This window comes from Musca domestica, unplaced genomic scaffold (genome assembly GCF_030504385.1).
Source record: "Musca domestica strain aabys unplaced genomic scaffold, Musca_domestica.polishedcontigs.V.1.1 6, whole genome shotgun sequence".
NCBI classification, from domain to species: Eukaryota; Metazoa; Arthropoda; class Insecta; order Diptera; family Muscidae; genus Musca; species Musca domestica.
Genome location: NW_026712363.1, coordinates 13,046,266 through 13,073,829, shown reverse-complemented (window position 1 = coordinate 13,073,829; position 27,564 = coordinate 13,046,266). Strand labels below are relative to the sequence as shown.

General features: G+C 35.0%; 1 protein-coding gene and 1 long non-coding RNA gene across 3 annotated transcripts; one reads left to right on the top strand and one right to left on the bottom strand.

Moving 5' to 3' along the window:
* Window positions 1-11,445: 11,445 nt before the first annotated feature.
* LOC131805742 (uncharacterized) lies at window positions 11,446-11,990 on the bottom strand. Its single transcript, XR_009343802.1, has 3 exons — window positions 11,866-11,990; window positions 11,748-11,794; window positions 11,446-11,551 (listed from the first exon to the last, which is right to left on the bottom strand). It is a non-coding gene; the product is annotated as an uncharacterized LOC131805742 (long non-coding RNA).
* Window positions 11,991-16,073: 4,083 nt separating this feature from the next.
* Window positions 16,074-26,028, top strand: LOC101896027 (putative uncharacterized protein DDB_G0282133). Of its 2 annotated transcripts, none has more exons than XM_059129241.1 (3): window positions 16,074-16,398; window positions 16,544-16,695; window positions 20,553-26,028. In XM_059129241.1, exon 3 carries the CDS (start codon window positions 20,805-20,807, stop codon window positions 23,538-23,540), a length of 2,736 nt encoding a protein of 911 aa, XP_058985224.1. In that variant the 5' UTR covers window positions 16,074-16,398; window positions 16,544-16,695; window positions 20,553-20,804; the 3' UTR covers window positions 23,541-26,028. The 2 variants fall into 2 exon arrangements, with proteins under 2 accessions (XP_058985224.1, XP_005189271.2); XM_005189214.4 differs by having other exon boundaries at window positions 16,474-16,695.
* Window positions 26,029-27,564: the final 1,536 nt, after the last annotated feature.

The following is a 27,564-nucleotide window of genomic DNA, read 5'->3' as shown; positions in this document are numbered from 1 at the left end:
TAGCTCTTTTGAGTCTATTTTCTTTCTATTGTGGTGTAAGTTCTTGCACTTTTTGGAATTTCAATGGCTATACCCCGAGCTCATTTTTCAATATTTGCCGAATGAAATATTGCGATATGTTCAGATCACGAGCCATTTTTCGGCCACTGCGAAGCGGGTTTAGATCAAGTCGCTTCTTTACATTTCGAACCATTTCTGCTGATGTTGCTGTTTTCTTCCTTCCACTTCCTTAACACCGGGCTACGCTTCCAGTATCACGGTAACAAGCGATGGTACGAGACACAAAAGATTATTTCACACTTAAATGCTGGAGTGCTCTAACGATAGCCACTTGTGGTTTTCCAGCCAAATATAAAGAAATCACACTATGACGCTTGAATTCCATCACGAATAACTTTTTTTCTGGAAAATTCTCACCACAATGCTTTTGTACGCTTGTAAACAATATAATGAGCTGTCACTGGAATAATTTTAACAGCTGTCGGACGAGTGGCTTAGAAATGACAGTAGTCTGAAGTTGGTTGCAGTTTTTTCATCCCACCCTGTATTGGGATGTACCAAGTCTGCATGAAATCGAATGTTAATTTCACGTTTTATGAGCTTCGTGGATATTCAAAATTTTGACCCTTTGTGGGGGAGGTACCAGAAGGAGTGGAGCGATATATCCCATCTTCACAGCAGATCTTGTGTTAGTAGAAATAATGGAATGTGTGAAATATGAAGAGAACCGGACGCTTATTTCGCATTTTATAAACGTTGTGGTTATTCAAAACTTTGACCCTTTGTGGGGGAGGTACCAGAAGGAGTGATCCGATCTCTACCATCTATATAACAGATTTTGTAGTGATGGAAATATGTAGATGTGCCAAGTCTAAATGGAATCGGATGTTAATTTCGTGTTTTATGAGCTTCATGAATATTCAAAATGTTGACCCTTTGTGGGAGAGATATCAGAATTATTCAAAATCTTGACCCTTTGGGGGGGAGGTACTTAATGGAGTGGACCGATATTGTCCATTTTCTCACATGACCTAACATTAATCCAAATAGTATGATTGGCAAAGCTGAAGCAAAGTTGGATTAGCCTTTCCCTTTCTGTGCAGTATTTTTTTTTTTTTTTTGAAAACTTCGACGTTTGTGGGGGAGATTCCAGAAGAAGTGGATCGATATAGCCCATCTTCGAACTCGATCTTAGTTTGATAATAATATCACGATGTAACAAGTTTGGAACAAAATGGATACTTCTTTCGAGGGTGATTGTGCGCACCAGCCAGACAAACGGACGGACAACCCTAGATTGACTCCAATTGTCCTGAAACGGATTTCATCCAAAGAGACCAAAAGTCTATTCCGGTGAGACACCGGACCGTTATTCCGGTGAGACACGTTTTGGCCGTATCAAATGATATATACCATCTCTAGCCATATGGTTGAGGGTATAATAACACATTTGACTTCAAAAGATTCCTTCGTAGGGTGCATAAAATAAACAACATTGGCAAACACCGTGCTAACTCACGATATTTGTTTCCTATCTTCGCTTTGTTTTTTGGGGGGGCAGGGGTATCAGAAGCTGAGGAATACAAAATGAAATAAAATAAAATACGACACAAAGTTTACATCTCTAGATGTACGTGCAGTCAATATTAAAATTTTGTTCTCAAACCCCCCGCTCCAATAGATCTATTGCAATAGCGAAGCAGTTGGAAATCAAACGGAATTTGTACAAGACACATCAACACAAAGCCATTACACGCACATACACACACACACCCATGCTCGTAGACATACATATATGGCCCTCATACAAATATTAAAAACACAAAAATATCTGGGGGAAAAAGTGCAACAGGACTGACTTACAATATGTGAAATGAAAACATAAACGCGCACTCATACATCTGCACACACACTCTCACACACAGTCAATGTTAAACGAAAGGACAACGAATAGAACAACACCACTTATTCAATAAAATCAACTTTGTATCAATTCAATCGTTGAAGTTGTTTTGTTGTTGTTGTTGCTGTTGCTATTATTCATGGTGTTGTTGTGAGAGTTGTAAAGCAAGCAAGCGAGCAGGCAAGCTGTGCCAGCAGCAACAGCTGCATTTACAAACGATAACCCCCTATTTGACCCCACCTCTTCTACGGTCTCACAACAATCGATGCTGTTGCACCAACACAGCCATTTCCAATACTTGCAACACTTGGGCAATATCTCGACAGAGCAACAGCAAAAAAAAAACTTAGAAATTATTTAAAGAAATGAAACTCGAAAGCAAATTGAACACGCTTCAACTGAAGTAACAACTGGCATGGCCACCGGAGTGTGGAAAGGTGCAACATGATAACACATAACACATAAATATATATTGCATTTTCGAATAATTCAACCATAACGGCAAGTTTTATTGCAAAACGAATTGTTTGTCCATGTCCATGGAAATTCCCATTAGAGTGAATGTGTGGCCAAAAATAATGATAATAAAATCATGGTAACTTTGTTTGTTTTTCTTATTCTTTCGAAGGAAACAAAAGAATGGACATCAATTATTAAAATCAGATGGGTAGTTCGTATGGCTTAAGTTTGTTTGTTTAAGAAATGCTAGCTCGTTGTTAAAAACTGAAGTAAAAATTTCTTTGAAAACGAAGGGAAAATTCAGCTAAGCTCAGATGATTTGAAATGCGGTAGGACTGTAATATAAGAGGTAAATACGAAATATTTAGAACTTACGCAACTCTGCAACTTTAGGGCTGGCTTCGGCCTACACGCCGCTCAGAGAGGCGAAATCACAAAAAGGGAGATTAATTGAAAAATTAAAATTCGTCTTTTGGTATCAATGAACACAAAATTCAACTTCAGTACCGAAATTTTAAAAAAGTTGAGAAATGTTTTAGTTTTTCGCAAGAACGAAAAATGTTGTTTTTGATTTTTTTAAAGCGTAATACTGTTTTCATCTCATCAATAGTGATCATTATACCCTACAACACTATGTGATGTAACCTCGAATGTAACACCTCGAAATATTGGTTTCACACATAAGAAAGTATATATATATCTCGCCGAGCTGAGTCGATCTAGCTATGTATGTCCGTCCGTCCGTCTGTCCGTCTGTCCATGTTAATTTGTAATCAATCTACAGGTCGCAATTATGGCCCGATACTCACGAAATTGAAATTGGAGGTGGGGATATGATCAGAATAGAAGCTTATTGCTTTTGGAGATAATCGCATAATATTTAGGGGTTGAAATGGACCAAAAACTGAAAAATGCCCTGATTTTGCAGTTGCTCTACAAGTCGCAATTATAGACCAATCGACAATGTTAGCATGAGACTATAGCTTAGGGCTGCGCAGAAGCCTTCCAATTTTGGTGGTCATCGGGTAATATAAGTGGGTGAAATAGACCATAACATTTGTGTTAAATAAAAGTAGAATTTTCCATGAAACCGCGAATATTTTTAATCCCGGCGACATCACAAATAGGCGAACAGATCAATTCTGAACGTTAGGTAGATGTCGATAGTAAATAAATCGGATATGTATAGCGAAATACATACAATGTATATATACAAAGGAAGGGGATGTTAGCTAGAATCATTATATCTCCAGAATGGCTGAAGCGATTTTGACAAATTTTGTCAATTTAGAATGCCTTTTTGGCATAAAAGTATCAAATCTAAAAAAAAATCGCATAAAAAGATGCCAACAATGATCTTTATATAGAATTTGTTGTATTTTGTGACATTTTTTTATTTTTAAATATTTTTTATGGCATGCGATTTTTTCAATTTGACTTATAATATTGAAGTGTATATTTTGTAATATTTTTTTACCTTACAACACAGGTTGGAGTTATTATATACAGATTGCAACTATCGTCCGATCCTCACGAAAATTTTCATGAGGGTAGGGTAAGGCTCAGAAGGGCTAGGCCTATTGCTTTTAAAGATGTCCGCAATATATTTAGGGGTTGAAATGAACCACTAACTAAAACGTCCGATTTTGCAGCCGTTATAAAGGTGACAAATAGAATCCAATGGACACGAAATCTCGCATGAAGTTAGAGTTTAGGGCAGCGAGTAGAATGGACCACAACTTTTGTGTGACAAAATACCAACATTTCCATTTTACCGAAACGCTGAAAATAACTTACAGGCGAAATCCCAAATACATAAAAGGCGAACTTCTGGGTGTTTTATGCTGATTTCGTTGACGAAAATAGACAAATCTCGAAGACAAGCAAATTATAAAGATGAGTCTAAATTTGGAGATACAGAGGGGCCTCTTGATTTGGAGATGATCGCAAAATATTTAGGGGTTTAAATGAACCAGAAACAGAAAAATTTTCCGGATCACACAATTGATTTGGATATAAGGATATATTATATTATATATAAATATATTAATAAGGTTTTGGTCTATTTGAGATATGAAGACTAGATTGTCAACCATTTTTTATAATTTTGTTATTATTATACCTCTCTCATAAAAATATTTAGTCTTCAGCTTTAAGAAGGTTTTCCAAAGGATAAATTATTTTACTGGCTAGCTTAAATTTTGTTCTTTTTTAATTGATTAAGATATAAACATTGAAAAAAAAAGGAATGAATAGAAGCAAAATTCACTTCCCATACAATAATTCTTCTTCTCTTACCAAATTATAACTGTTCTAATGTCATGATACGCATTTAAATAAGTTTCTTGTTTTTTTTTCTTGTCTTTGTCTAACTACAACGTTGCGTCTGAATATTAATCCTGGTACATGAAAGACCAGCCCCATTTCGGAAAAATCCTTAATACTTCAACGTCAGTCTTATTTTTGGATTGATAACAATTGTAAGTTGGGCCTTATGAAATTTTATTACATCTACTGGTGGCGATGTCTATCACTAGCGATTGCACCGCAAATGGCGACATCTTGTGGATTGTAATACAAAAAATTTGGTTAATGATTCCGCTAACAGTAACATTCTGTCACCCTGTGTCTGTCTTTGCTAACAGGGTGACATGCAGTTGTATTTGTGAGGCAAAAGTCATGGCTCGTTAATGACACACGTGCATTTTAAAGCATATAGAACATTTACATTAAAGTTGTTAACCGGGTTAACATTTTATATGATAACAATATTTAAAAATCCGTTCTAAATACTAAAATATTGCAAAACTCTTAATGAAAATGAAAAACGGAAGCGAAGTGTTCCGTTGTAGTGATATGTCAAAAAATTTAAAATGGTTTTTCAAATAAAAGTAAATTTTTATATGTTTTCTTATACGAAGCCAATCCGAGGTTATTTTAATAGGCATTTTTCAACAATTTTGAATAATTTTTATGCTGAGGGTATAAAAATTATATATGGCTAGAGAGGGTATATATCATTTGATACAACCAAAACTTGCTCATCAAAATAACGTTTTTAGACCCTAGGTCACTTTGGACCAAATTCGTTACAGGACATTTGGAGTCGATCTAGCGATGTGCGCCCGTCCGTCTCTCTAGCTGGCTGGTGCACACAATAACTCTCGAAGGGAGTATCCAATTTGGTCCAAGCTTGGTCTATCATAATATTGTTGACAAACTTAAATCGAGTTCGAAGGTGGGCAATATCGGTCCACTCCTACTGGTACATCCACCACAAAAGGTCGAAATTTAAAACAAAATATTTTACTGCACAGAAAGAGAAAGGATAATCCGATTTTGCTCCAACTTTGCAAATCCTAATATTTGCATCAGTGCTAGCTCAGGTGCGAAAATTGACAATATCGGTTCATTCCATAATAATTTCTTCTATTCTAAAAATTTGCACAAATGTGTATTTTGGCAGTAGTTAGGTTAAGTTCGTAAATGGGGCATGCCCGTCCACGTCTGTAATTATGCCATGCTATAACCCATGGTACAATTAAAAGGTAAGGTAGAGTTAACAGCTAATTACAATTTTTTCTAAGTGTGCCCGACTTCTGCCAATTTTGTGTATGTATTTATTGTTTTGAAACAATGAAATATTTTCACAACCAATAATTGGAAGACACATGAATTGCGGCTCGCGCATTAAAGCTATTAACCAGTATAGCCATGAAATTGAAATATTGAAAAGATAGGATCATATTTTTGAGAGAAAATGCAGACATTTTATTCATTTTTAGCGCTATTGAACTCATTAAAAAAAAATTATGAAAAATATGTAAAAAATGAAAACAATAATTTTGAATCAGTCTGACAGGAAGCGGGCATACCCTCAGGGCTGTATTTTTGTAGTTTTACGAAGCTGTTCTACCTCCTTATTGTACCATGCTATAATCCATGATACAATGAAATCAACCAATCGATTTTATTTTTTATTTGCCTGGCTTAGTACGTCAAGTTAATTTGTTTTCAATTATTTAAACATTTTTGAGAAAATATTCAAATTCAGTTGTAATCTAAATGCATATGCATTTGTAACGAAATAAATATTCGGAGCAATATAGAAAAAATATTTTGAAAAGTCAATTATCCAATTTTCGCGTTTTTTATTATTTATTCAAAATGTTTATTTGATTGATTATTATTTTGTTGCATTTGCTTTGACAGTAATTCTGACATTACAATCCATACGGGCAGGCCTCTTTTCTTGCAAAATGTTCTAACTTAGACTACCGTGTCTTCATTGAACCATGCTACAACCTAAGACAAAAATTTGTCTATACAGATACACTTCTACGTATAGCCCAAATATAATACCACCCTTTATTCGGTATTTTGATATTAGCGACAATTTTAACCGAAATTGTTTCCTATAGCCGCAGTACTTATGCTCTACCATGGTAAAAGAATACAGGTAGATGCATCAACGCTTGGAAACATTGATATGTCAAAAAATTTTAAATGTTTTTTCAAATATAAGTAGATTTTTATATGTTTTCTTATACGACATCATTCGGGGGTTATTATAATTCGCGTTTTCAAGAATTTTTAAAATTTTAATAATTTTTCATTCAACATTATATTCCAAAATTGGTTTGTCCCAGCAGCTGTATCAATGCGTCTACCTATTTTCTTTTACCATGTGCTCTACCCAGTGATGTTTCCGATGTATTTTTGTAAATCTGGTTGAATAAATCTAGATTTAGTAATAAATCTGAAAGCTCTATAAAAACAATTACGCTACATATTCATTTTTTATTAAATGCCCATCCCATGGTAAAATGAAGAAAGTAAAGCCATTTCAAATAAGACTATTCATCTCTGAATTTTCTGTAATTTACCTTGTCACAATTCACTGGATAAAAAACAGGTTCCCATCTCTGATTTCTGTGTATGCAATGTATTTATAAATATACATTTTGGCAATGAGATGTTAAATGAATAATTTTGAAAAAAAAACATTTATTGAGAGATTTTCCTCCCTCGCGTGAAAATTTTGCAAAAACATTCATTAAAATCTAGCAATCTGAGAAAAACAAATAATAATATTTAATTCTTCAATGGACTTATTTGCTAAAACGAATATGCCCAACATACCAAAAATACAATATAGCTTGAGAATAATATTATGAAAATAGTTTATCATAAGAATTTTTCAACAATGCTTGAGAAACACTTTTTTGCACAAACTTTTCTCAAATCTGTCCTTTGTTGACAAATTTGTTTTGATTTTTTTTGTGAAAATTTTCAACAAAAAATTATTTTCCTTGGTTAAAATCAAAATCACGCGAATTTAGGACCCATTTCCGGACGAAACTCTAAGGTAATGATGAATAATAAATCTGGGAATCTGTAGTATAAATTATTTCAATCTCATTTCAGAATGGAGGCGTCAAAAAGTTGCAGGAATTCAACAGAAGTGAAGAATAAGTGGAGGAGATACAGAAGCTCAAATAAGGTGAAAGAAAGCATCTAGGTATCAAAGCAACAGGATGCAGTGACAGCTGGAATGGCAATCAATGAATGAAATGTGTAAAATAATTAAAAAATGAATAAATAAATATTTTTTACCATTGAAAAAATAAGCTTTATAAAATATTACTTTCGTAAGCTTATTCTGCAATTACAAGAATAAGCTTATGAATAAGGGTTCCTTTTCGATTATTCTATAATTGTTAAACAAACATTTCTCAATACATTCTCAAGATTTTCTCAAGCTTTAGGCTTATGTTTGTAAGCTTATTAAAATATTATTCTCAAGTCAATTTGGTATGTTGGGTGGCAACCATTTTCTGAAGTGCTCGACCTGTAGTGGTATTTTCTAACTCATTTTTTGAGTTACCGACAAAAATCGGTAAAACTAAAATGCTTAAAGTAGTCGCTACGTTCCAGCCTTAGGAATATTGATATGTCAAAAGTGTTTATATGTTTTTTCAAAAATAAGTAGATTTTTATATGTTTTCTTGTATAACGCCAATCGGAGATTGTTATGATTTTTAATTTTTAAACATTTTTTTACGAATTTGAATAACTTTTCATTCAACATTTTCAAATTTAAATTTATGTTGACTGTTCATTGCCCCAGCAGCTGTGTCGATTCAACTGTCTATTTTCTTCTACCATGGTTCTACCGATAGCAACACTGTTGGCAAATTCAATAGAGACCATGGCCCAATTATAAGGTCTTCCTTCGAGCGAATTAATCGAAAAACAGCTGTTATTTTACCAGATGAAATGTCAAAATTCATGCTCGAGGCGAAAATAAAATTTTTCGCCTTGACAGAAGAATTTTGTGGCGAATATGCTTGTTGCCAAATTTTGACAACTGGACTGGGAAATGTATGAATAATAGTGCTGCTGCCGCGAGAGTCAGTCTATCGAAAAACAAAACAAGTAATTCTTTTATTTTTTGACGTTCATTCTGGAAAAAATAACTATGCGAAAAGCATTAAATTTGGAATTTGGAAATGGAATGGAAAATGGAACGGTTTTAGACGCTATGGACCAAATCCGTTTCGGAACACGTGAAGTCGATCCAGGGATGTCCGTCGATCCGTCTGTCTGGCTGGTTAGTGCGCACGATAACTCTCGAGGGGGTATCCAATTTGATCCAAACTTGGTGCATCGTAATATTATCAAACATATATCTTGTTCGAAGTAGTGCCTCCCCCATAAAAGATCAATATTTTGAGTAGCCAAAACGCTCATAAAATGCGAAATAAGCTTCCGAATATTTTCAAACTGTGCATTTACCAATATTTCTAGCAAAACAAGATCTGATGGCATCAAATACCTACCCCACAATGGGTCAACATTTGGAATAATAATAACTATTATAAAATGTGAAATAAGAATCTATTGTCAAATTTATATCAAATTAAGTACATAAGCGAAATGGACACTATTGTCCTACTGATGGAGTAGCTCTCCTTTAGAAGGCTAACATTTTGAATAATAATAAAACATGTCAAAATATATTTTTATAAACGGAAAAAAGCTGAGTGTATCAATCACTTTATCTTCTAAAAGAATATAGGGGCAACAAACGGCAATTTTGTAGGCTGGAATTGCGGATATTCTAAAAATATTTTTTTATAAGGACTATAGTTTTAAAGAGTTTTAAAAGCTATAATTTTGGATTTCTTTAGGACTATTTTTTCCAAAAACCATAAGGATTTTTCTGAAACACGATGTGAATGTCCCACTCCAATGAAATTAGAAAAAAAAGGGGATGACATTTAGTACAAAAATATATATATTCAGCAGATTGCGTGACAAACTTCAATTACGTCTGCAATTTGTGACGAAATTTCTGGACTGGATATATCCATAAAATAAGAAAACATATTTGTACGCTCAGGTAAGACAGCACCGAATGAATGTAATGTATTCCATATTTATATTTGAAATTCCCAGTTTATATGCTATCAAAATCGGAAGTACCACTAACAATATTGTACATTTTAAAAATTAGTTTTGCTTTGATTTAATCAAATAAATATCACATTTGGGAAAGTCTTTGGTTACCAGAGATAATGGTGATGGTGATTGGCTTTCGTAATTAGCCAATTACCCACAATATAGTGAAGCCTAAAAATAAAAAATTATTGTAAGAATATCGATGATTATAAAATATAAATTTTAATATGAACTTACATTTTTATAAATTGATTTTCAATAACTTTTTGTAGCCCATTATTCTTTGTTTGGCTTTTTGGACCTTAAGCCTCTTATTTAGGTGGCGAACGCGGAAATATATTCGGCATTTAAAAAATAATTCCTTAACATGGGTGGGCAAGTCGATGCCGATGCTTTCCTCCATTAACTGCTTTCGCAGATTAGATGAGTAGGATATTGTACCCCCATTTAATTTGTTAAAATTTATTTCCATCATTTTAACACGCGAAAGGAAAGCTTCTGATGGTTTCTTTAGCGACCCCTTTGACACCTGATCAACCCAAGTAAACGAATTTTCGTGACATTCGTATTCTTCAAGATTCAACTTTCGTATTATATATCCTGATATATATTCCAAAGCATCTTCCTGAAGAATACCAATGTCACTAATATCCGTTTCACTTATACCGGGGACTTCTAGTGTCTGCGTCAAAACCTCCTCGTAACCATCATCTTGAGAAGGCCCTATGTACGAAAAACTTTGATTAAAAATTGCCGTGTCGTCCGAGCTTGCATTTATCCATTCCGTAGCATCACCTTCAACGTTACCAGTGCCAGAAAGCAATTCCGTATTACGTGCTAAAAAGACAATACATTCTCATTTATTTGAAAATTAAAAAGGAAACACAATATAAATTACCCAGTATGTATTTTCGTATCCGATATTTAAAATCTTGCGGAGTGGGGTGATCATTGAGACCACCTTTGCTCCGTATAGCCCCAAAGAAGTGCTCCAACATATCCTGGTTCAGACGTCTTGTAAGGATATACTTAATATCATATTTTTTTAGGTATTCATATAGCATTTGAAGTGCACTATTAGAAATAAGTATTCCTTTTTGAAAGAATTCAATGGTTTTTTTGTTGGGTATAATCGGAACCGACATTAGTTTGTTCATGCGGGCTAAAATATTGTTTTGGTTTTCCAAATTATTTCCAAAAGGCTCCTATAAATTTAAATGAAAGTTACAATATTCCAATACATTGTACCAATTTACCTTTCCAGTTATACCAAACGTACTCGATGACGCATTATGCACATCGAACCAGTCGTTTATTAGCTGAATGAATTCTGCTGTTTCCACTGCATTGTAAATGTCCATACCTAATGAGTAGCATCTTCTTATGGCATTTGCTGTTGTATGTGAAAATAACTGGCACGCTAATTTCACCTTTTGTCGTCCTGAAATTGAAGTTTCTAGTGAACGTTACGATGTAAGTTATTTGTCTGTATACCTGCGCCTTTGACTGAAAGATGTTCTTCAGTCAATTTAAAGGTTATTGAAGTGTCCGTTTTGTTTGTGTGTTTCATCAAATCCACCAACGTTTTGGACGTAACAATTTTATTGTTTACAACAAAGCCTGAATCGAGAAAGTGGTTCCTTACGAGTTTTAATAAGTGAGGAACATCCGCAAATGTAAATACTTTCTCTTCTGGATTAGTTGGATGTGGAAACCATGGCTTTTCTAAATAGGATGAGATAGAAAATTCTTACATTATTTAATCAATATTTCCCTTTTTAAGTAATATTAAAAAAATAGTCAATTAACCACAAAAGCATTACTAATGGCAATGAATGAAAATAAATGTAAATGAAACCATGCTGTACCAAAATTAGAATGCTAATTACTTAAAATAACTTTACGTTAACATTTTAATTACCGATTGCTTCAGAGTTGTCTGATTTTTCCTGTAAGAAATCGATGACTCTGAAAATTAACAACCATTTATGACTTGTGCAGTGGTGTATGTTTCATTTCTGTCTTTTAAAAGTTTTTACCTGAAGTTATGTCAAACTCTTTCCACAACTTCCGATTGGTTGGACCCATATCACAAACAACAGCCACTACAGGGTAACCTACTTCATTCAGAGCCGATATCAGGTGTAGTAGGATTTGCTTTGACATCTTACAGTCAAAGTCATAAAATACTGGCTGCTTCCACGAGTTTTTAATCCCGATTGCCATTACGACCTGCACATAATTTGCCGGTTTCCGTACAATATCATTATGCAAGTCGTACTCATACGTTTCCGTAACTTTCATTTCGTCAAATGACAAAACACATATTTTGTCATCTAACGAAATATAATTTACTTGACGCATGAACTCAACAGATGACCACAGGATTCCTTCCTTTACACATATTTTATTGCACCATCGATACAACGTTGAGGTGCAGGGCAAAGGATATCCCTTGTTGTAAAGATGCCTATATGCTCTAGGGCCAGCCGCGTGCAAACAAACTGCGCTGGAAATGTCTTTCCACTCCCATTTAGCCATTGTGCCACATTTTAATTTTTTCATCTGGCCGTCCGTAAAAATATTCTTCAAGGAATCAAGGCCCCGGTTAGCTTGCAAGAGCTCTTTGTTTAATTCCTTGTTTTGATTTCGCAGTTCCTTTATCAATTCTAGGTACGCGTCCATTTCAGCTGCGAAAATGACGGGACTGTAAACATTTACAACAATCTTAAAATTATTATGAATTTATTGGAACTTATTTCATATTACTCAGTCTGTGTTTCCTGGTCTTTACAATTTTTGGTCGGATTTTCTTGGGAGACACTTTTTGTACATTCCTGTAATGACATATCCATATCGGAAGCCGTTTCCATAATATTAAAAATGTGTGCTCTATTTTCACAATATAAATAAAAATAAGCCAATATTGCGTTTAAGAAATTGAATAACATATTGTCATAATCCCTCATCCTATATTTGCTAATCTATATTTGCTGCCGGATTTTACCACATGCTCCATATTAAAATGGTTCGAACACACCTGTGATGTGGATGTAAACTTCACTTGACAAATTTCACTCCATTTTGCCCTCATTTTTTCGTCCTTGGGGGCGGAAAAAAATGAACTTTTCCCTGGCACCTCTTTCTTTTTGCAAATCTTGCATATTCTCATTTCTATTTTTTAAAATAAAAAGAAATTAGTTTCTTTTTTATAAATTAAATTTACTTTATTGCAACGTTTATGTGGCTCACTGTATGTTTTTCTTTTTCTCCTTTTTCTCTTTACAACAAATTTAAAATGGCAAAACAAATCTTTTCGCATAACAGTAAAAATCATGTTTTGACATTTGTCTGACGTTTGTTTTGGATGCGGCGAATTCAAATTTAAGTGACAGATCGTTTGGTAATCAGCTGAGCTGGAAGGGGGACCTTATACTTGGATCATGATAGAGACTTTTCTTTCATAATTTTACGTTTTTACTGGTCATTTTTCAAATAAAATTTGTTTTCACATCTTAAATACTTACGTGTGACGAGTAGCAAATTTTACAAAAATAATAATCTATTATTTTCAGCGTTCCTAGGCAAGTATGTTTCATGTCTTAGGAAGACGAATTTTATTTATCTTGTTTTAAGCTTAAACACACAAAAAATAGATATTTTAAATCATTCATCTTAAGGAAGCACTCGTGCAGTCCTCGAATTTAGTTTTATTTTAAGTCAGTCTTTAGAGATCAAATCCCAGATTAACCGGCTGAAATTTGTTGACAAAATCTTCACGATACCTGCTATCATGGTATAATGAAATTCATATTAGCATTCCCAGCTTTGCATTTTCTGTAATTTACCTTGTCAATTTTCAATGCATAAAAAACAGTTCCCATCTCTGATTTTGTGTGTATACAATTGATTTATGAATATAGATTTTGACAATGAGATGTTGTCAAATGTATAAATTTGAAAAAATTGAAAAAAAATGCATTGAAATTTATATCAATTCGACTAAAAAGTCGGGATGAAAATCTTCTACCAACATTATTGTAAAGCAAGCCGCTATATTGTCGATCTTCATAATTATGCTAGCTGCCGCAAAATTATACTTTCAAACAAAAGTTAATCATTCCATAATCAGACCTCCTTAATTGAGGATAAATAATTTCCAAGATGGCAACGCGAGTGGGTCTTTTTCGTACCTTGTGTTTCCTATTTGTTCTGCATAAACATGGCCCAATTATTAGGTCGTCTATGATCCAAGTATAAGGTCCCCCTTCCAGCTCAGCTGATTACCAAACGATCTGTCAATTATATTTGAATTCCCTGCAACCAAAACAAACGTCAAAACAAACAAAATTTGTTGGCCATTTTAAATTTGTTGTGAAAAGAAAAAAATTGAAAAATATACATAAAAAGACAACTAGTTTTTATTTCAAAGTATATACATTGAGAATATGTAAGATTTGCATTTTCCAATCCAAAATTGACAACAAACGTATTCGCCACAAAATTCTTCTGTCGAGGCGAAAATATTTTCGCCTCAAGCATGAATTTTGACATTTCATCTGGTAAAATAACAGCTGTTTTTAGATTAGAAAGGTAGACATTTTGGAAAAGTAAGAGTGTCAGCTATAATTTGGCATCAATTGTGTTGTCCCCCATAATTGACCCTTTTTTGACTTTTTGGGGATTTAAAAAAAAACGGGGTCAAAAAAAATCGATAATTTGACTATAACTTTTTCATAAGCTTTCCAATGATATTTATATTGTCTATATCGGGTAATTGGAGTCGGGGTCTTGAACCCGGACTTTCGGGTCTGGGGTCCCAGGTCCGTCCCCCAAGAAAAAAATAGTTTCCAGGGATCAGGGTAAAAATACCTACCACTGGAAAAAATTTCGAAAAAATTGAAGAGTTTTTACTAAACTAGAGTTAAGCCTGAAAGTCTGCAAGGTTTGCAAAAAAAAATTGTTTGAATGTAAATGTAAATTTTTCTCCGTTCCAAAGGACGTAGACACAAGAGCCAAATGGAGCACAAATTGCCAGGTAAAACTTACGACCACATCGTTTATGTGTTCAGATCTCTAAAATGACCGACATTATTAAATCCGGCAAGCGATTTAGGCTAATGTCCATTGCTCAGCCTGAAAATGTTATAAAGGTTAAACATAATACTCTGTTCCCCGGAGTGACGTACGTTTTAAATATCTAATGAATAATAAAATAAACTAACAACATAACAAAAATACAATTATTGCTTTTTGGGGAAAAAATGGTGCTGTGTTTATGTTTGTTTATGATACTGCACTGTCTACCTTAGAAAGGAGGGTATATTAAATTTGTCATTCCGTTTGCAACACCTCTAAATATTCGTGTTTATCCCATTGAGTATATATGTATATTCATGATCAGCATAAAACTCTATTGTGGATTTAATGATATTCGTTTGTCTCTCTGTTGAAATCACGATACAACATTGATATTTGACACAATAGTTTTCCTAGAACGGTTAGTATGTTGGTTAGTAAAATGAGATATATCGGTCCATGTTATCGTATAGCTGCCATATAACGGATTTCATGCTGTTCAGCATTTTTATGATTTTTGTCAAATTAATTCACGAAATTATTCCAAATTTTGTATTAAGAGTTTGTAACTGTCCATATAGGAATGGTCTAAATATGTTTATTAGTAATGGGTTCCAGTTGGTATTGTCAGATTAACGTGGAACACGTTTGAATATATATACTTTTATTTAAAAATGTTTTTTATCTAATGGTTGTGGGTACACTCACTTTTAAAATGAGTTAAAACACACTGGCTAGTTCTCCACAAGAATGTAAAAGTTTTTACTACTATATAGGATTTTCTCTTTATGGCATTGAAAATATTTCAAAACTAAAGATTCTTGTAGCTTTTGGAAATGAGCTAAAAATTTCCAGAAGTCGCCACAGTCAGAAAAAATTGTAATCTGCCGGGAGTTCTAGCATACCTCTTTATAGTATATTTAGTAGACCCGGTTTTGCCATGGATCATTTCAAATTAGCATTCCCACCTCTGCATTTCCTGTAATGAAACAAAATGTCATACAAAATAATGATTGATATTCAAAATAATTAATAAGTTCTATAATTTATTTTTACGTTGCGTTTCCCACTAACAGCACTATCGCCGTAATGTAAATACGCCCTTCGTTTCCATGACAATAACGACGGCGTCGTTCTATTTTCCTGTGGACGCCGCAAATAATTTCTCCCAGCTTAGTTCTTTAGTTTTGGTCGAATAATTGATAATTGTTTTTTCTGTTCGCTTGATTTGATCACCATTTATTTATTTGATTTGAATAAAGAATAGAAATGTAACAACGAAAACAAGTTCTAAAACTAAACATTTATTAAGAAAAGTTAATAAAATTGTAAAAAAAATCCGCTAAAAGCTATAATTTTAAGAAAAGAAATTGATGTCAAAATTGTATATGAATGTGTTTGTGTGCGTGAGAAAGAAATTTAATTTTCCATTAAAACACCACCAACAAACTTCATTAGCCAGCAGCAGAAACAAGCTGTCATTAGAAAAAGTGGTAAAGTTTTCATGTTGTTAAAAAAGTCTTGGAATTGTTTATTAAACATTTATTGATTTCCTTAAATGTTTACAGTTTCATTAATTTTCGACCTGCTGTGATATGTCTTTGCGTCTGAATGTGTGTTTGCTGCTGCTGCATTCAGTTCGTGTGTGAATGACTTCAAGAATCAGTATTGAAGCTAGCTATTCTGCTGTTGTTGTTTTCCTCCTCAATAATGTATTTTTAAAGTTGGTGTCATCGCACAAAAAAGCCCAGCTTGTTGTTTGAAACGAAATCTATTAACTTAGAAACGAGGTAAGCCTTATTTTTGTTGTTGTTTATTATTAATAAGTTTTTTGTTTTGTGTAGGGGTGTGCATATAAGCGAAAAAGATCTTATTAATTTATGTAGCGTTGAGTGTTGGAAGGCGTGGTTAATTGCTTATGCATTTCTTTGCCAGTGTTGGGTAATGCAATCTTGTTTCTTTTTTTGTTTACATTCCCACAATTGTGATAAAGAGGAAACTCCAACAAAATATTTTGATTAAAAGCACACCAAGTGTTTGTGTACATATCTGCTTCCCAATACATTTGTGATATTATTTATAGCACAATATGTGTGTGGGGGCTCTATAGTTTATAGCGACATGAACAAAACTGGGAAGTGCGATTGATGAACAACAAATTGTTTTCAATTATTTTTCAACAAGCTTTCACAATGGAAATACCAAAAGGTTTATCTCCTCCTTAATCTTTTTGATAGATGTTTATATTTTGTTGGCGCTGATTTAAACCTCCCAACAGTGTATGAGGAAAACATTCCTCCGCGGACCACTACCATTAGAAAAACCTAATTATTTTAGAAAGTCCACAAAAAGTTTCTTTAAGAGACACATCTTTATATTCTTCCATAATAGTGACATACAATCGGATAAATTAATTGAAATACCTTACAGGATCTGTTGTTATAAATTGTGAACAGTCTGGTAGAAAATTTTAATTTTCAAAATCAAAAATATTTGGATTCAAATACTTTTTTAAAACGATGCCAAATACGTACGAATATGACAACAAAAACCATTTGGCAAACACAGGTACACTTGTAATTTCATACACTTGTAATTTCGGAAAAGTTTTTTCTCCAGAATATAGACTAATTAGTTGCAAGAAAATCGGAAGTGCCGTCACAAGCACAAGAAGTTCGAATCACGTCGAGGGAATCGGTGAGTTCCCCAAGGATGATTGTACGGTATGAGTGGAACTCATATCCTCCAGGAGCATAAGTCTATAAGATTCTCGAGGGAACATTATTGACGCTGGTCGTCAGCATAAGCATATGCTTTCGTTAAAGTGCATGCTTTGGTGTTACAGCGTAAGTCATCCAAAGCATTGTATGGTGAAAAGATCCTCGTTGGTGTGTCAGGAAGGACCTGCATGATCCATAGTTATAAGATATTGTCTAGATCAAGAAGTTTATCAGATAGGTCTGAGTAGCATTTCTACTGATGCAATTCAATTGCCTACCAAACCTACCCAATTCTCCCCAGAACATTTATTTTTAAATTTAGAGGACCATATGATCAGAAAATAGCACGTGGAATCTCACAAAAATAAAAACCACATGGATTGTAGATATGAATTTTAAAGTTTCGTGGCTACAGACTACACCAGCATGTTTTCCATTTTTGATATGGCTGCCGATTGCGTAAAATCTTCAGGAAAAATTTCATATAAATGTTAGAAGTTTGTCGGTTAGATCTGGTTGTAAGAAATCTGGCTATAACACCTATATATGCCTATTACAAACAATTAAGGCATAGCTCCCACGAATAATTTCTTCCGATTTGATGAAAATGTGCCTCAGCTATGATACGATTGTACAACTAGGATTCATTTTTGAATCAAGCAACCAAATTTCGAATAGGATAAATTGGGACAAAATGATATTGATTTAAGCCTTTCCTTAGGCATAATATGTACTTATAACTACTGGAGGTGTTAAGAATCATATACTAGGTTTAGAACACATTGAAGTGACTTAGCGGCGCAACTCATTGAATTATCGTGTGTTATACTAAGGGAAGTATATTCTTTAACAAATATCTATATATGAAAATTTCAGCTAAGTCGAAAAATAGCTTTAATCTACCAAGCTGGATTTTTTATTAACAAAGGTATGATAGATCAATTGACCTCTTAATGACTCTCAAGTTCTATATCAATACATCGATAATGTAGTAAGTTTTAGAGATAATTGTTGGCTATTGCCTGCAGGGACATAAGGACACTTTTTGACTATTTACGAATTTTTGAATCCCCCCGCCATACTATAAAGGGCATATTCGCTTTGTCATTCCGGTTTCGAGATGTACGTCGTTGTGTTTATATCAGTTTTAATCACGTTATCGTCCGAACGAATTGAGTAGGCAGTTCAAGTTAGTAAAGAGAAAACGTCGGTCCACCTTTTCCTATAGACGTAACGGTACCTCCCGATATTCGGTATTTCGAGCCACTTATTCTAACAATATTTAAAGTTTGCAAATGCCGATTACGTTACTGCATAGTAATTAACGCTTTTTGTTCAACTTTAAATCAAAATGTACCATTATACGTCAAGGTTTGGAATTATGTTGATAGCTGTTGGGGTGCTAATATATCAAAAAGAGGTCTAGTAGAGAATGTTCACACATTAGTTTAGGTTAAAGGATGCTTGGATGTTTGAGACCTCGGAGACCTGCTGGTCCATTGTTTTCATCCTATTTGAAGTAAAAATGTGTTAGAATTTGCTTACCCAGTAGCCTCTGTCTAGCTCCAAAGAGAGTTGGACAGTGACAGAGTAAGTGCTCCACCGACTCGGCTTCCTCCTCGTCCTGACAAAGCCTGCAGTATTCGGTGTCGTCGCTTCCATTCGAAGATCACTGGTCATAGTTTTTTGGAGACAGCTAGTTCTGTTTGAATCCCACAAGGTAGTGCTTGTGTAATACTTGGAAGAAGCGACAGACCAGATCTACTGATTAAGATCCGCGTCTGGCCAATTCATCTGCTGATTCATTACCAGATATGTTAAAATGACCGGGGACCCAACAAAGTTTGAAAGAAGACTTGAACTTTTCCAGATCATTTCTGCATTCCAGAACAGCTTAGATTTAAATGTAAAAGAATTAAGAGCTTTCAAGGCCGCCTGACTATCGACACATATAGTCACCGGTCTATTCAGTTCATTGATTCTATTTTCCAGTAGCTCCATTACTTTCCTGATATCGAAGATTTTTGCCTGAAAAACGCTGCATTCATTGTTTAATTAATCAATTAAAGGATCTCCGGATATCCAAGCATTTACAGTCCCCGTTTCACTTTCCATCTTCAAACCATCAATATAGACGGCTATACCAACAATAGGTGGTGTTCCGGGTCCTGGTATCCTTGTTGGGTACATATATGTCCAGTGATTCGAAAATATGCCTAGGTGATATATAATCACTGGCTATAGCCCGACCTCCCATGTTCTCCACACATTACACCATTTGATATAGATTGGTTCTAAAAATCTTTGTATAGTGTTATAAACTGATAGATTTTAGTCCTGCGTGCGGCGTGTGACTAAAAAGTCCACAAAAGTAACTATACAGAAGCATTACCTCTTAACACATATTGCGAAGTCCTGCGTAAACCCAAAAACCCATTTGAAAGTTCAAACCACTATTCCGTATTAAAATATAAACTCTTAAATCATTATTAGTACCATCACATGGAGGTGGGAAATATAAATCTCAATTACAAGATCCGGTGTAAAAACAAACCCAATTTCGTAGCATCCACATTTTCGTAGAAACTAAAAAGTATTATAAGTAAGCATTTCCAATTGAAATTAAGCCTATCCTTAAAGAAACATTGCATTACAAAATTGTCCCTCCCCCATATGTTGTGAAATAGCATTTAAGTTTATTCTTGTAAATTATTATTAAGCTGCTGTGTATAAGCGTTGTTTGGCGAGATCGTTATCATATTATTTACCTTAAATCAATTGGTGTTTGTTTCATATTATGGTAAACGGGTTTCTTTCACTTTTCATTTGCATGTTCTTTTCCCAACTAACCACAAATTTAACATTGAAACACACAAATTTCCCAAAATACAAAAGCTTTAATGCTGCTTCCATTGTTCTATTTCTAGGGTAACAAAAGAAAACAGACAGGGGGCCTAATGCAGGTTAGATGAGTTTTGGGGTTGTCGATACAAGCAAGGATTATGAGGACAATGAACTGGCCCAAGGGGTATCATAACTCAAAAAATTCATTGGTGGTGTTGTTGTTGTCGTCGTCATTGATGTTGTCGGCCATGATTTGATAATAAATCATTTCCATTTCCAACCACACATCTCACAGAGATTCTTACACCACCCACACAATCACACTCTCGACCTAAATGCATTTGAAATTGAAAACACAAAATCATACAGACTCTTTAGACTCCAAACAAAGCAAAATTGCAAATAGAAAGTCCCAAAATATGGCTAGTAGTTTGGTAAATGATGATGAAGATAATGCCAGTTCAACAACGCGTAATACACAGCAGCCCCAGTCAGCAACGCAGACAAACAATAACAACAACACAAATGCCGGTAGTTGTTTGAATCAACAATCTGGTAATAATAGCAATAATAATGGGGCAAGTGCCGCCAATACGTCGTCTACTTCATCGTCCAATGCCGCCAACAAAATGCATCCCAATGAAGCCAAGGCGAAAAAGGAAAATCTGCAACAAAGAAAATTGGAATTGGAAAAATTGTTGAATGAGAAAAATTGGCTACTGCAGCAGTTGCAAAAGCAGGAGACCGAAATTCTAAATGGCAATTTTGAATATATGAATTTCAACGAGTTCATACATAGCCTGAATACCCAATATAAACAGGAGCAGGCAACTACCGAGTCAACAATTACAGGTGGCAGTAGTAGTATTGGTGGTGGTGGTGAAGAGGCCATCCTGAGACGTAAACCCCTAACGGCCAAAGAAAATCAACAACATCACAATGTTTTGCATCGCAGACAATCGGAAATCTCAAATCGTTCTTCGGAATATGACAATTATCCGCATCAGGATAACTTATCGACACATTCAGAGGGTGCAGCCAGCGGCGGTGGTGGTGCAAGGGGTGTCAGTGGTTCCACTTCCTCGGCGATGACAATGCAACATGCCCAACAGGCACAGCAGCAATATAATGCCAAATCGGCATTGAAAAAACGTTCGGCCACTGTGGCGGGTACCACACAACAATCGGCTACTAGCTTACAAATGATAAGGCAGCAACATTATATGGAACACCAACAACAACTGATGCAAAATCATAATCTCTATAAACAACAACACTATCATCATCCACAGCAACATTTGTTCAAACAACACATTGAACATCATCAGGTTTTAATGCCACATTTGCAATATGCCACACAGAAATTTTATTATACCACCCTGCAGCCGACACAACCAACCACTTCATCAGCTGCATCGGTTGGTGGATCACAACAACAGCAGCAGCATCAACAAGTTGCCCAGCAACAACAAAAGACGGTGCAGCAACAGCTACATCAACAACAGCAGCAATATGGTCGCTATATTAAATCTAATCAACTCCCCCAGGGCCAAGTCCAAGCACAGCAGCAGCAGTCACATCACCATGCCCAACAACAATCTCCAAATCATTCTCAGCAGCAACAACAACAACATCACATGAATTACAACACCCAAAGCTCGGCAAGCTCAAATGTCAATCATCAACAACAGCAACAGCTACTCTTGACACCCCCTGGTCATGGAGCAATCGCATCACATATGGACAATATTTCATTATATTCTTTGAACTCTAATAATGTGGCCACCCTACACAGACAAGCTCAGCAGCAACAGCCCGTCATAGTGCAATGTGATAAATATTATCTGTCACCCACTTCCCATCATGTGTCCCACAACGACGGCGGGGGATTCATTAAGTCCAGTCAAAATATCAAAGAATATATATCGCCAATGAATTCACCACAGCAGCATCCGCAACAGCTAATGGGACACCCGTCAAGAGACAAACGCCTAACTTCACAAACAAATCTTTCCAATCGTGTCAATACTCCATCCATAGATGCCATATCGTTGGCACCATCCTATGTTTCCATGGAAACGGTTGACTACATGACAATACCAACATCACAGGCAAACCAACAACAACAGCAACGATGGAAATCTCAAACAAATCTACCCCCATCTAGTGGGACAACTTCAGCCGACATGAAATCATATTCCAGTGATATGTTGAATAATAATCAATACTACAATACATCCATACAGCCTCCACCGCCGGGATCTTCCAATCAACATCCGCCACATGTTACCCAAGTGAAACCCTTTAAGCCCCTCGATGATATTTCCATAAATTCAGGATATTCCACAGAGACGCAAAAGAAAACCAAACCCAAACAATGGTTAGAGTCGTCCCTAGATGGACCAGTGATAAGACAAACAAATCATCACCACAGCCATGCACAACATCCAAACGAAGAAAACTACACAGATCACAATAGCAATACCAGCTCTACGGGACATCAACGTTCAAAACTTTCTTCACATTCTCTAAATACCTCAAGGCATTATTCTATGTCAGCAGCAGCAGCTTCTCATTCTCCGCTGGCGCATTCCGCCCAAGCCGCAAAATTAAGTCAATCCACATCGTATCTAAATCAAATGGATGCAGTGGCTACTGCTGGAACACCAGTAAATAATAACAATAACACACCCTCAATATCACAAGCCTATAATATAGAAATTGTCTCACCTCAAACTCCTATAGCGTATAAATTTTTACCCGTCTCAACGGGTAATACCAATAAGCCGCCGGCTAGACCACCACTTTATATAAATGCTACAACATCGGGTACATTGCAAACGTCGGCATCTCCCACAACGGGTTTGTTGAGTGGTGTTGCTGGCTCATCAGCCTCGGCTTTGTCGCCAGATATTCGCGTTGAATCACCGAAAAATGTCACCGTTGTTCAACCGGCCACTTTTCAGCCCTACAAAGAGGTTACAAAACCTTTTGAAATGTCCGATTTTTATAAATATTCGACAAAGTATCGACAGAAGGAGAATAACAATAATAGTCAAGTGGATAATTGAGAATTGGGGAAAATATAATTGGGATGGGAAATTTGATTAGGATAGTTGAATGGAAAAACTATTGGAAGCTAGTGGATGAAGTGAAAGACTTATTTTGTACTGAAAATAGTTATGACCTGTCGTCCGATATTATCATGGTCTCAATGCTCTAACGAAGTGATCAAGGACGGGGCATTACATAAAGACCTGAAGACTATGAACCATTATCCGAAAATACTTCTGCTCTCTGTTCCCTTCTGTGTTGTGATAACCCATTACCCAATGAAGGAAATCTGCTTGTAAATTTTGTAAATAGCGTCGTCAGATTTTATTTTGGAAAATTACGTGCTTGGAATAACAAACCTTTTTTTAATCGGTTATCTTTTGAAAGCCAAATCAGATTGATTTAGAAGCGGTCCTTTTATTTTAGAACTTCTTCCGTGCAAATGTTTTGTGTTATCGCAAAATGATTACCAAGCTTAGTGCAAACGCCAGTCCCTGCACTCGGACACCTCTGGCCCATTGGGTTCAATCTGGACATCCGCCTGTGTTTGGAAGAAGCTAAGTTTAGAAAGACTCTTGGGAATTCTTGGATTCTTGGGATCCTCGTAGGGTTCGATCCAATTCAGTAGGCTCCTGTCTTTCATCGTGTTTTGGTGTGAAAGTTGGATATATACATCTTAAGAGAAGCTAAGACGTTCTATCTCGTATTATTCAAAGAGCCGGTGTCTTTGGTTGCACAGCATCAAACACCGAACGTCTGCAAACGCCAGCCTCTCCACTCGTCCACCTCTGTCCCACTGGGTTCATTCTGGACATCTGCTTGTGACTAGAAGAAGCTAAGCCAAGAAAGATTCTTGGGAAAGTTCTGAGGTTCACATGCCTTTATCTTGTTGTTCAGCCAATAGATTAAATGTTTTCTCACCTTTATTTCTTTCTAGTCTGACATAAGTAGAAAACTCTACAATATCCTGTAATGCTCTTGTTAGGAGATAATACTGCAAAAACGTATAGATAGCCTCGGAAGTCTTACCAGATCTATTTTTTTTAAAGAGTCGGTGTCTTTAGTTTTGCAGCATGAAACACCTGCAGAATATTTGATACACAATCTCTATCTTTTCAAGCAACACGTTATGGATCTAACACTTCCGTTCTGCTTATTACATTCATAAAAAATTACTGACACTAGCGCTGGCTCCTCTTACCTGACGATCTAAATTAAAAAATATTCTTTTAATTGTACGTTTTCAATTAAAGATGTATGGAGGAATATTTTTTTGTTTTAAAAGTTTCAACATGTTAAACCTGAGTTTAACATTACTTGAGATAAAATCTACATTGAACAAAACTCTGAGTTATCAAGAAGGGTTCTTACATAGCATCCATCCTCCTATTCCAGAAAAAGTGGGCTATTTTTTTTGTAGAATTTTATATAAAGGTCCGAATCTTTTTTCGCTATGGAGAAAGAAGCAACTTCTAAGGGATTTTTGAAGACATGTGACAAAACATTTTCAAAAGGAAGCTCGGCAAATCTATTAACATGTTTTTCTAACGCCTAAAATATTATGTATATATTCCCATCTCAATTGTTAGATTTGCCTTACCTTTTCCTTTTTTGAACAAGAATAAGCTCCCATATAAAAATGTGTTCTTTCGCTAGAGCATAAAATGTGCTCTTTTCATTTCTAACCCTTTTTTCTCTTATTATCTAAGGAGTTTTATTGTGAGTCGTTTCTATAAACGGTGAATCGTATAATTCTAAATACTCTTTCCACTTAATATTATATTTTCTTTAGAATTTATTCTTTTCACCAACTTGTAAGTGGATTTTGTACGAGAATCTTCCGCCAAGGGGTGATTATTTAATGCCAAATCTTTTTTCTATTATATTTCTAAAAAAATGCAAAATGTATTTTTATATCTAAAAACATGTAAATCTTTTAAATGAAAACTTTTTATGTGTGTAAACTTGACAATGAAATTGTATTTAAAAATTTTATGATAATTTTAATGTTAGTTTTTTTTTATTGTTATAAAAACATAAGCATAGCTTTAAGTTGTTTTATATTTGAGTAAACATAATAATTACATTAAAAGGGTTGTTATGGAATCTGTTGTATTGGAAAATATGAAATTATCTACTCTTACATTTTTGTTTGATATTCAAAAAGTATTTCTCATGTACAAACTAAATGCAAAGTCTGACAATATAGAATGATTTTTGCAATGACTTTCATCTTTGCCAACATAAACAGATTCTATAACATCCCAATGCCTTTTCCTCCCCTGCTAGTGTTTGACTTGCCTGTTGTCCACCTCAATTTTTTTGAAATACTTTGTGATTATTTTTTCATAACAAAACAAAGCCTACAATAAAAAACCAGTGTCTTAAATTAAAAAAAGAAACGTAACATTTTTTAACAAAAAGTCCCCAAGGAACTTTTTAAACTTAACCACTAAGGCGCCTTAATAAAACTAAACAAACTAACCATACTAATGATATTTTTTTTATAAAGAAGAAATATATAAGCAATTATATATGTAATGCTCAAATGTTTTGCCAAATTTTGTATGTATGTATGCATGTGTGTTATTTTTTATAAATATATAAATATTTTTCATTTTATTTGATATTTTAGACAATAAACTATGTAATAAATATGTCCTAGTTATATACAATATAAATATGTAAATTCATATACAAAGTTTTTATATATATACACATATATATTTTTATAGCAAATTTTTATGCTAAACTAAAAGTAAAAATAAAACGAAAACCATAAAATTTGTATATTTATATTAATTTTGTAAAATGTAAAAGTAATAAAGAAAAACTAATTTTTTATATGTTAAAAGAGGAAATTTTGAAATATTAAATTTGTTGATATAGCTACTCATTCAATTATGTATATTTGCAGAATTTTAATGATCTCCGTCATAAAATGGAGCGTATTTTAATTTGTCATTCCATTTGCAACTCTCAGAAATATTCGTTGGAGAATATATTATATACTGTAGAAAAGAACCTCTGGAGTGAGTTGGTTTTGTCAGGGTAATAAAAAAAGATGCAGCATATTGTGCAGGCCTGTATCACACGCTAGGCAGACGGGCCTCAGTTCGCGCACAATGCGAATTGAGACGGCTACACCATCCAGAACGTAGTTGAAACAAAACTTCGACTGAAATTAATGGTTAACTAGATCATCGACTGCATAAGTATGAATGCTATTTAGACCTGCCTAAAAGGCTTCCTGATCTATAGACCTTTTTTTGTATCGTTGAACATCTCTCTTCAGATTATGCTAGTTCATTTCTCGACATTTCGGGGTAGTAAGTGGTCGGAATTATGTGCCACTCGACTTGCACATTTAGGCAATGTAGCAAGCTCCGCGAGATAGGTCTTCACCTTGACACAAAGCGTAGCCCGACGTCAAGGAAGTGGACGGAAGAAAACAGCAACATCAGCAGAAATGGTCCGAAAAGTAAAGAAGCGATTTTATCGAAACTCATGTCGCAGTGGCCGAAAAATGGCTCGTAAGCTTAACATATCTCAATATTCCATTCGGCAAATATTGGAAAATGAGCTCGGGGTAAAGCCATTGCAATTCCAAAAAGTGCAAGAACTTACACCGCAACAGGAAGAAAATAGACTCAAAAGAGCTAAAGAGAGTGGTGAACTGGCGAATTTGGTTTTCTCCGATGAGAAAACATTCGTTGGAAGTTTGTAAACAAACAAAATGATCGTGTTTACTTGCCAAAGACGTCAGCTGGAAATGTGCACCTTCGGCTGACCACCAGAACTCAAGTGCCGGCCATGGTGATGGTGTGGGCCGCCATAACAGCCGATGGTCGCTCTCCGCTCGTATTAATCGACCGTGGCATCAGAATAAATGCCGAATATTATCGCAAAAATATTCTGGAGAGTGTATTAAAGCCATGGGCACCCAAACATTCTGGTCGCAGACCTTGGACATTCTAACAGAACTCAGCACCTTCGGTTGGCCACCAGAACTCAAGCGCCGGCTAGGGTGATGGCGTGGGC

Excerpts from the sequence above, each read along its gene's own strand:
- LOC101896027 (XM_059129241.1), top strand. The coding sequence starts at position 20,805 with ATGCATTTGAAATTGAAAACACAAAATCATACAGACTCTTTAGACTCC.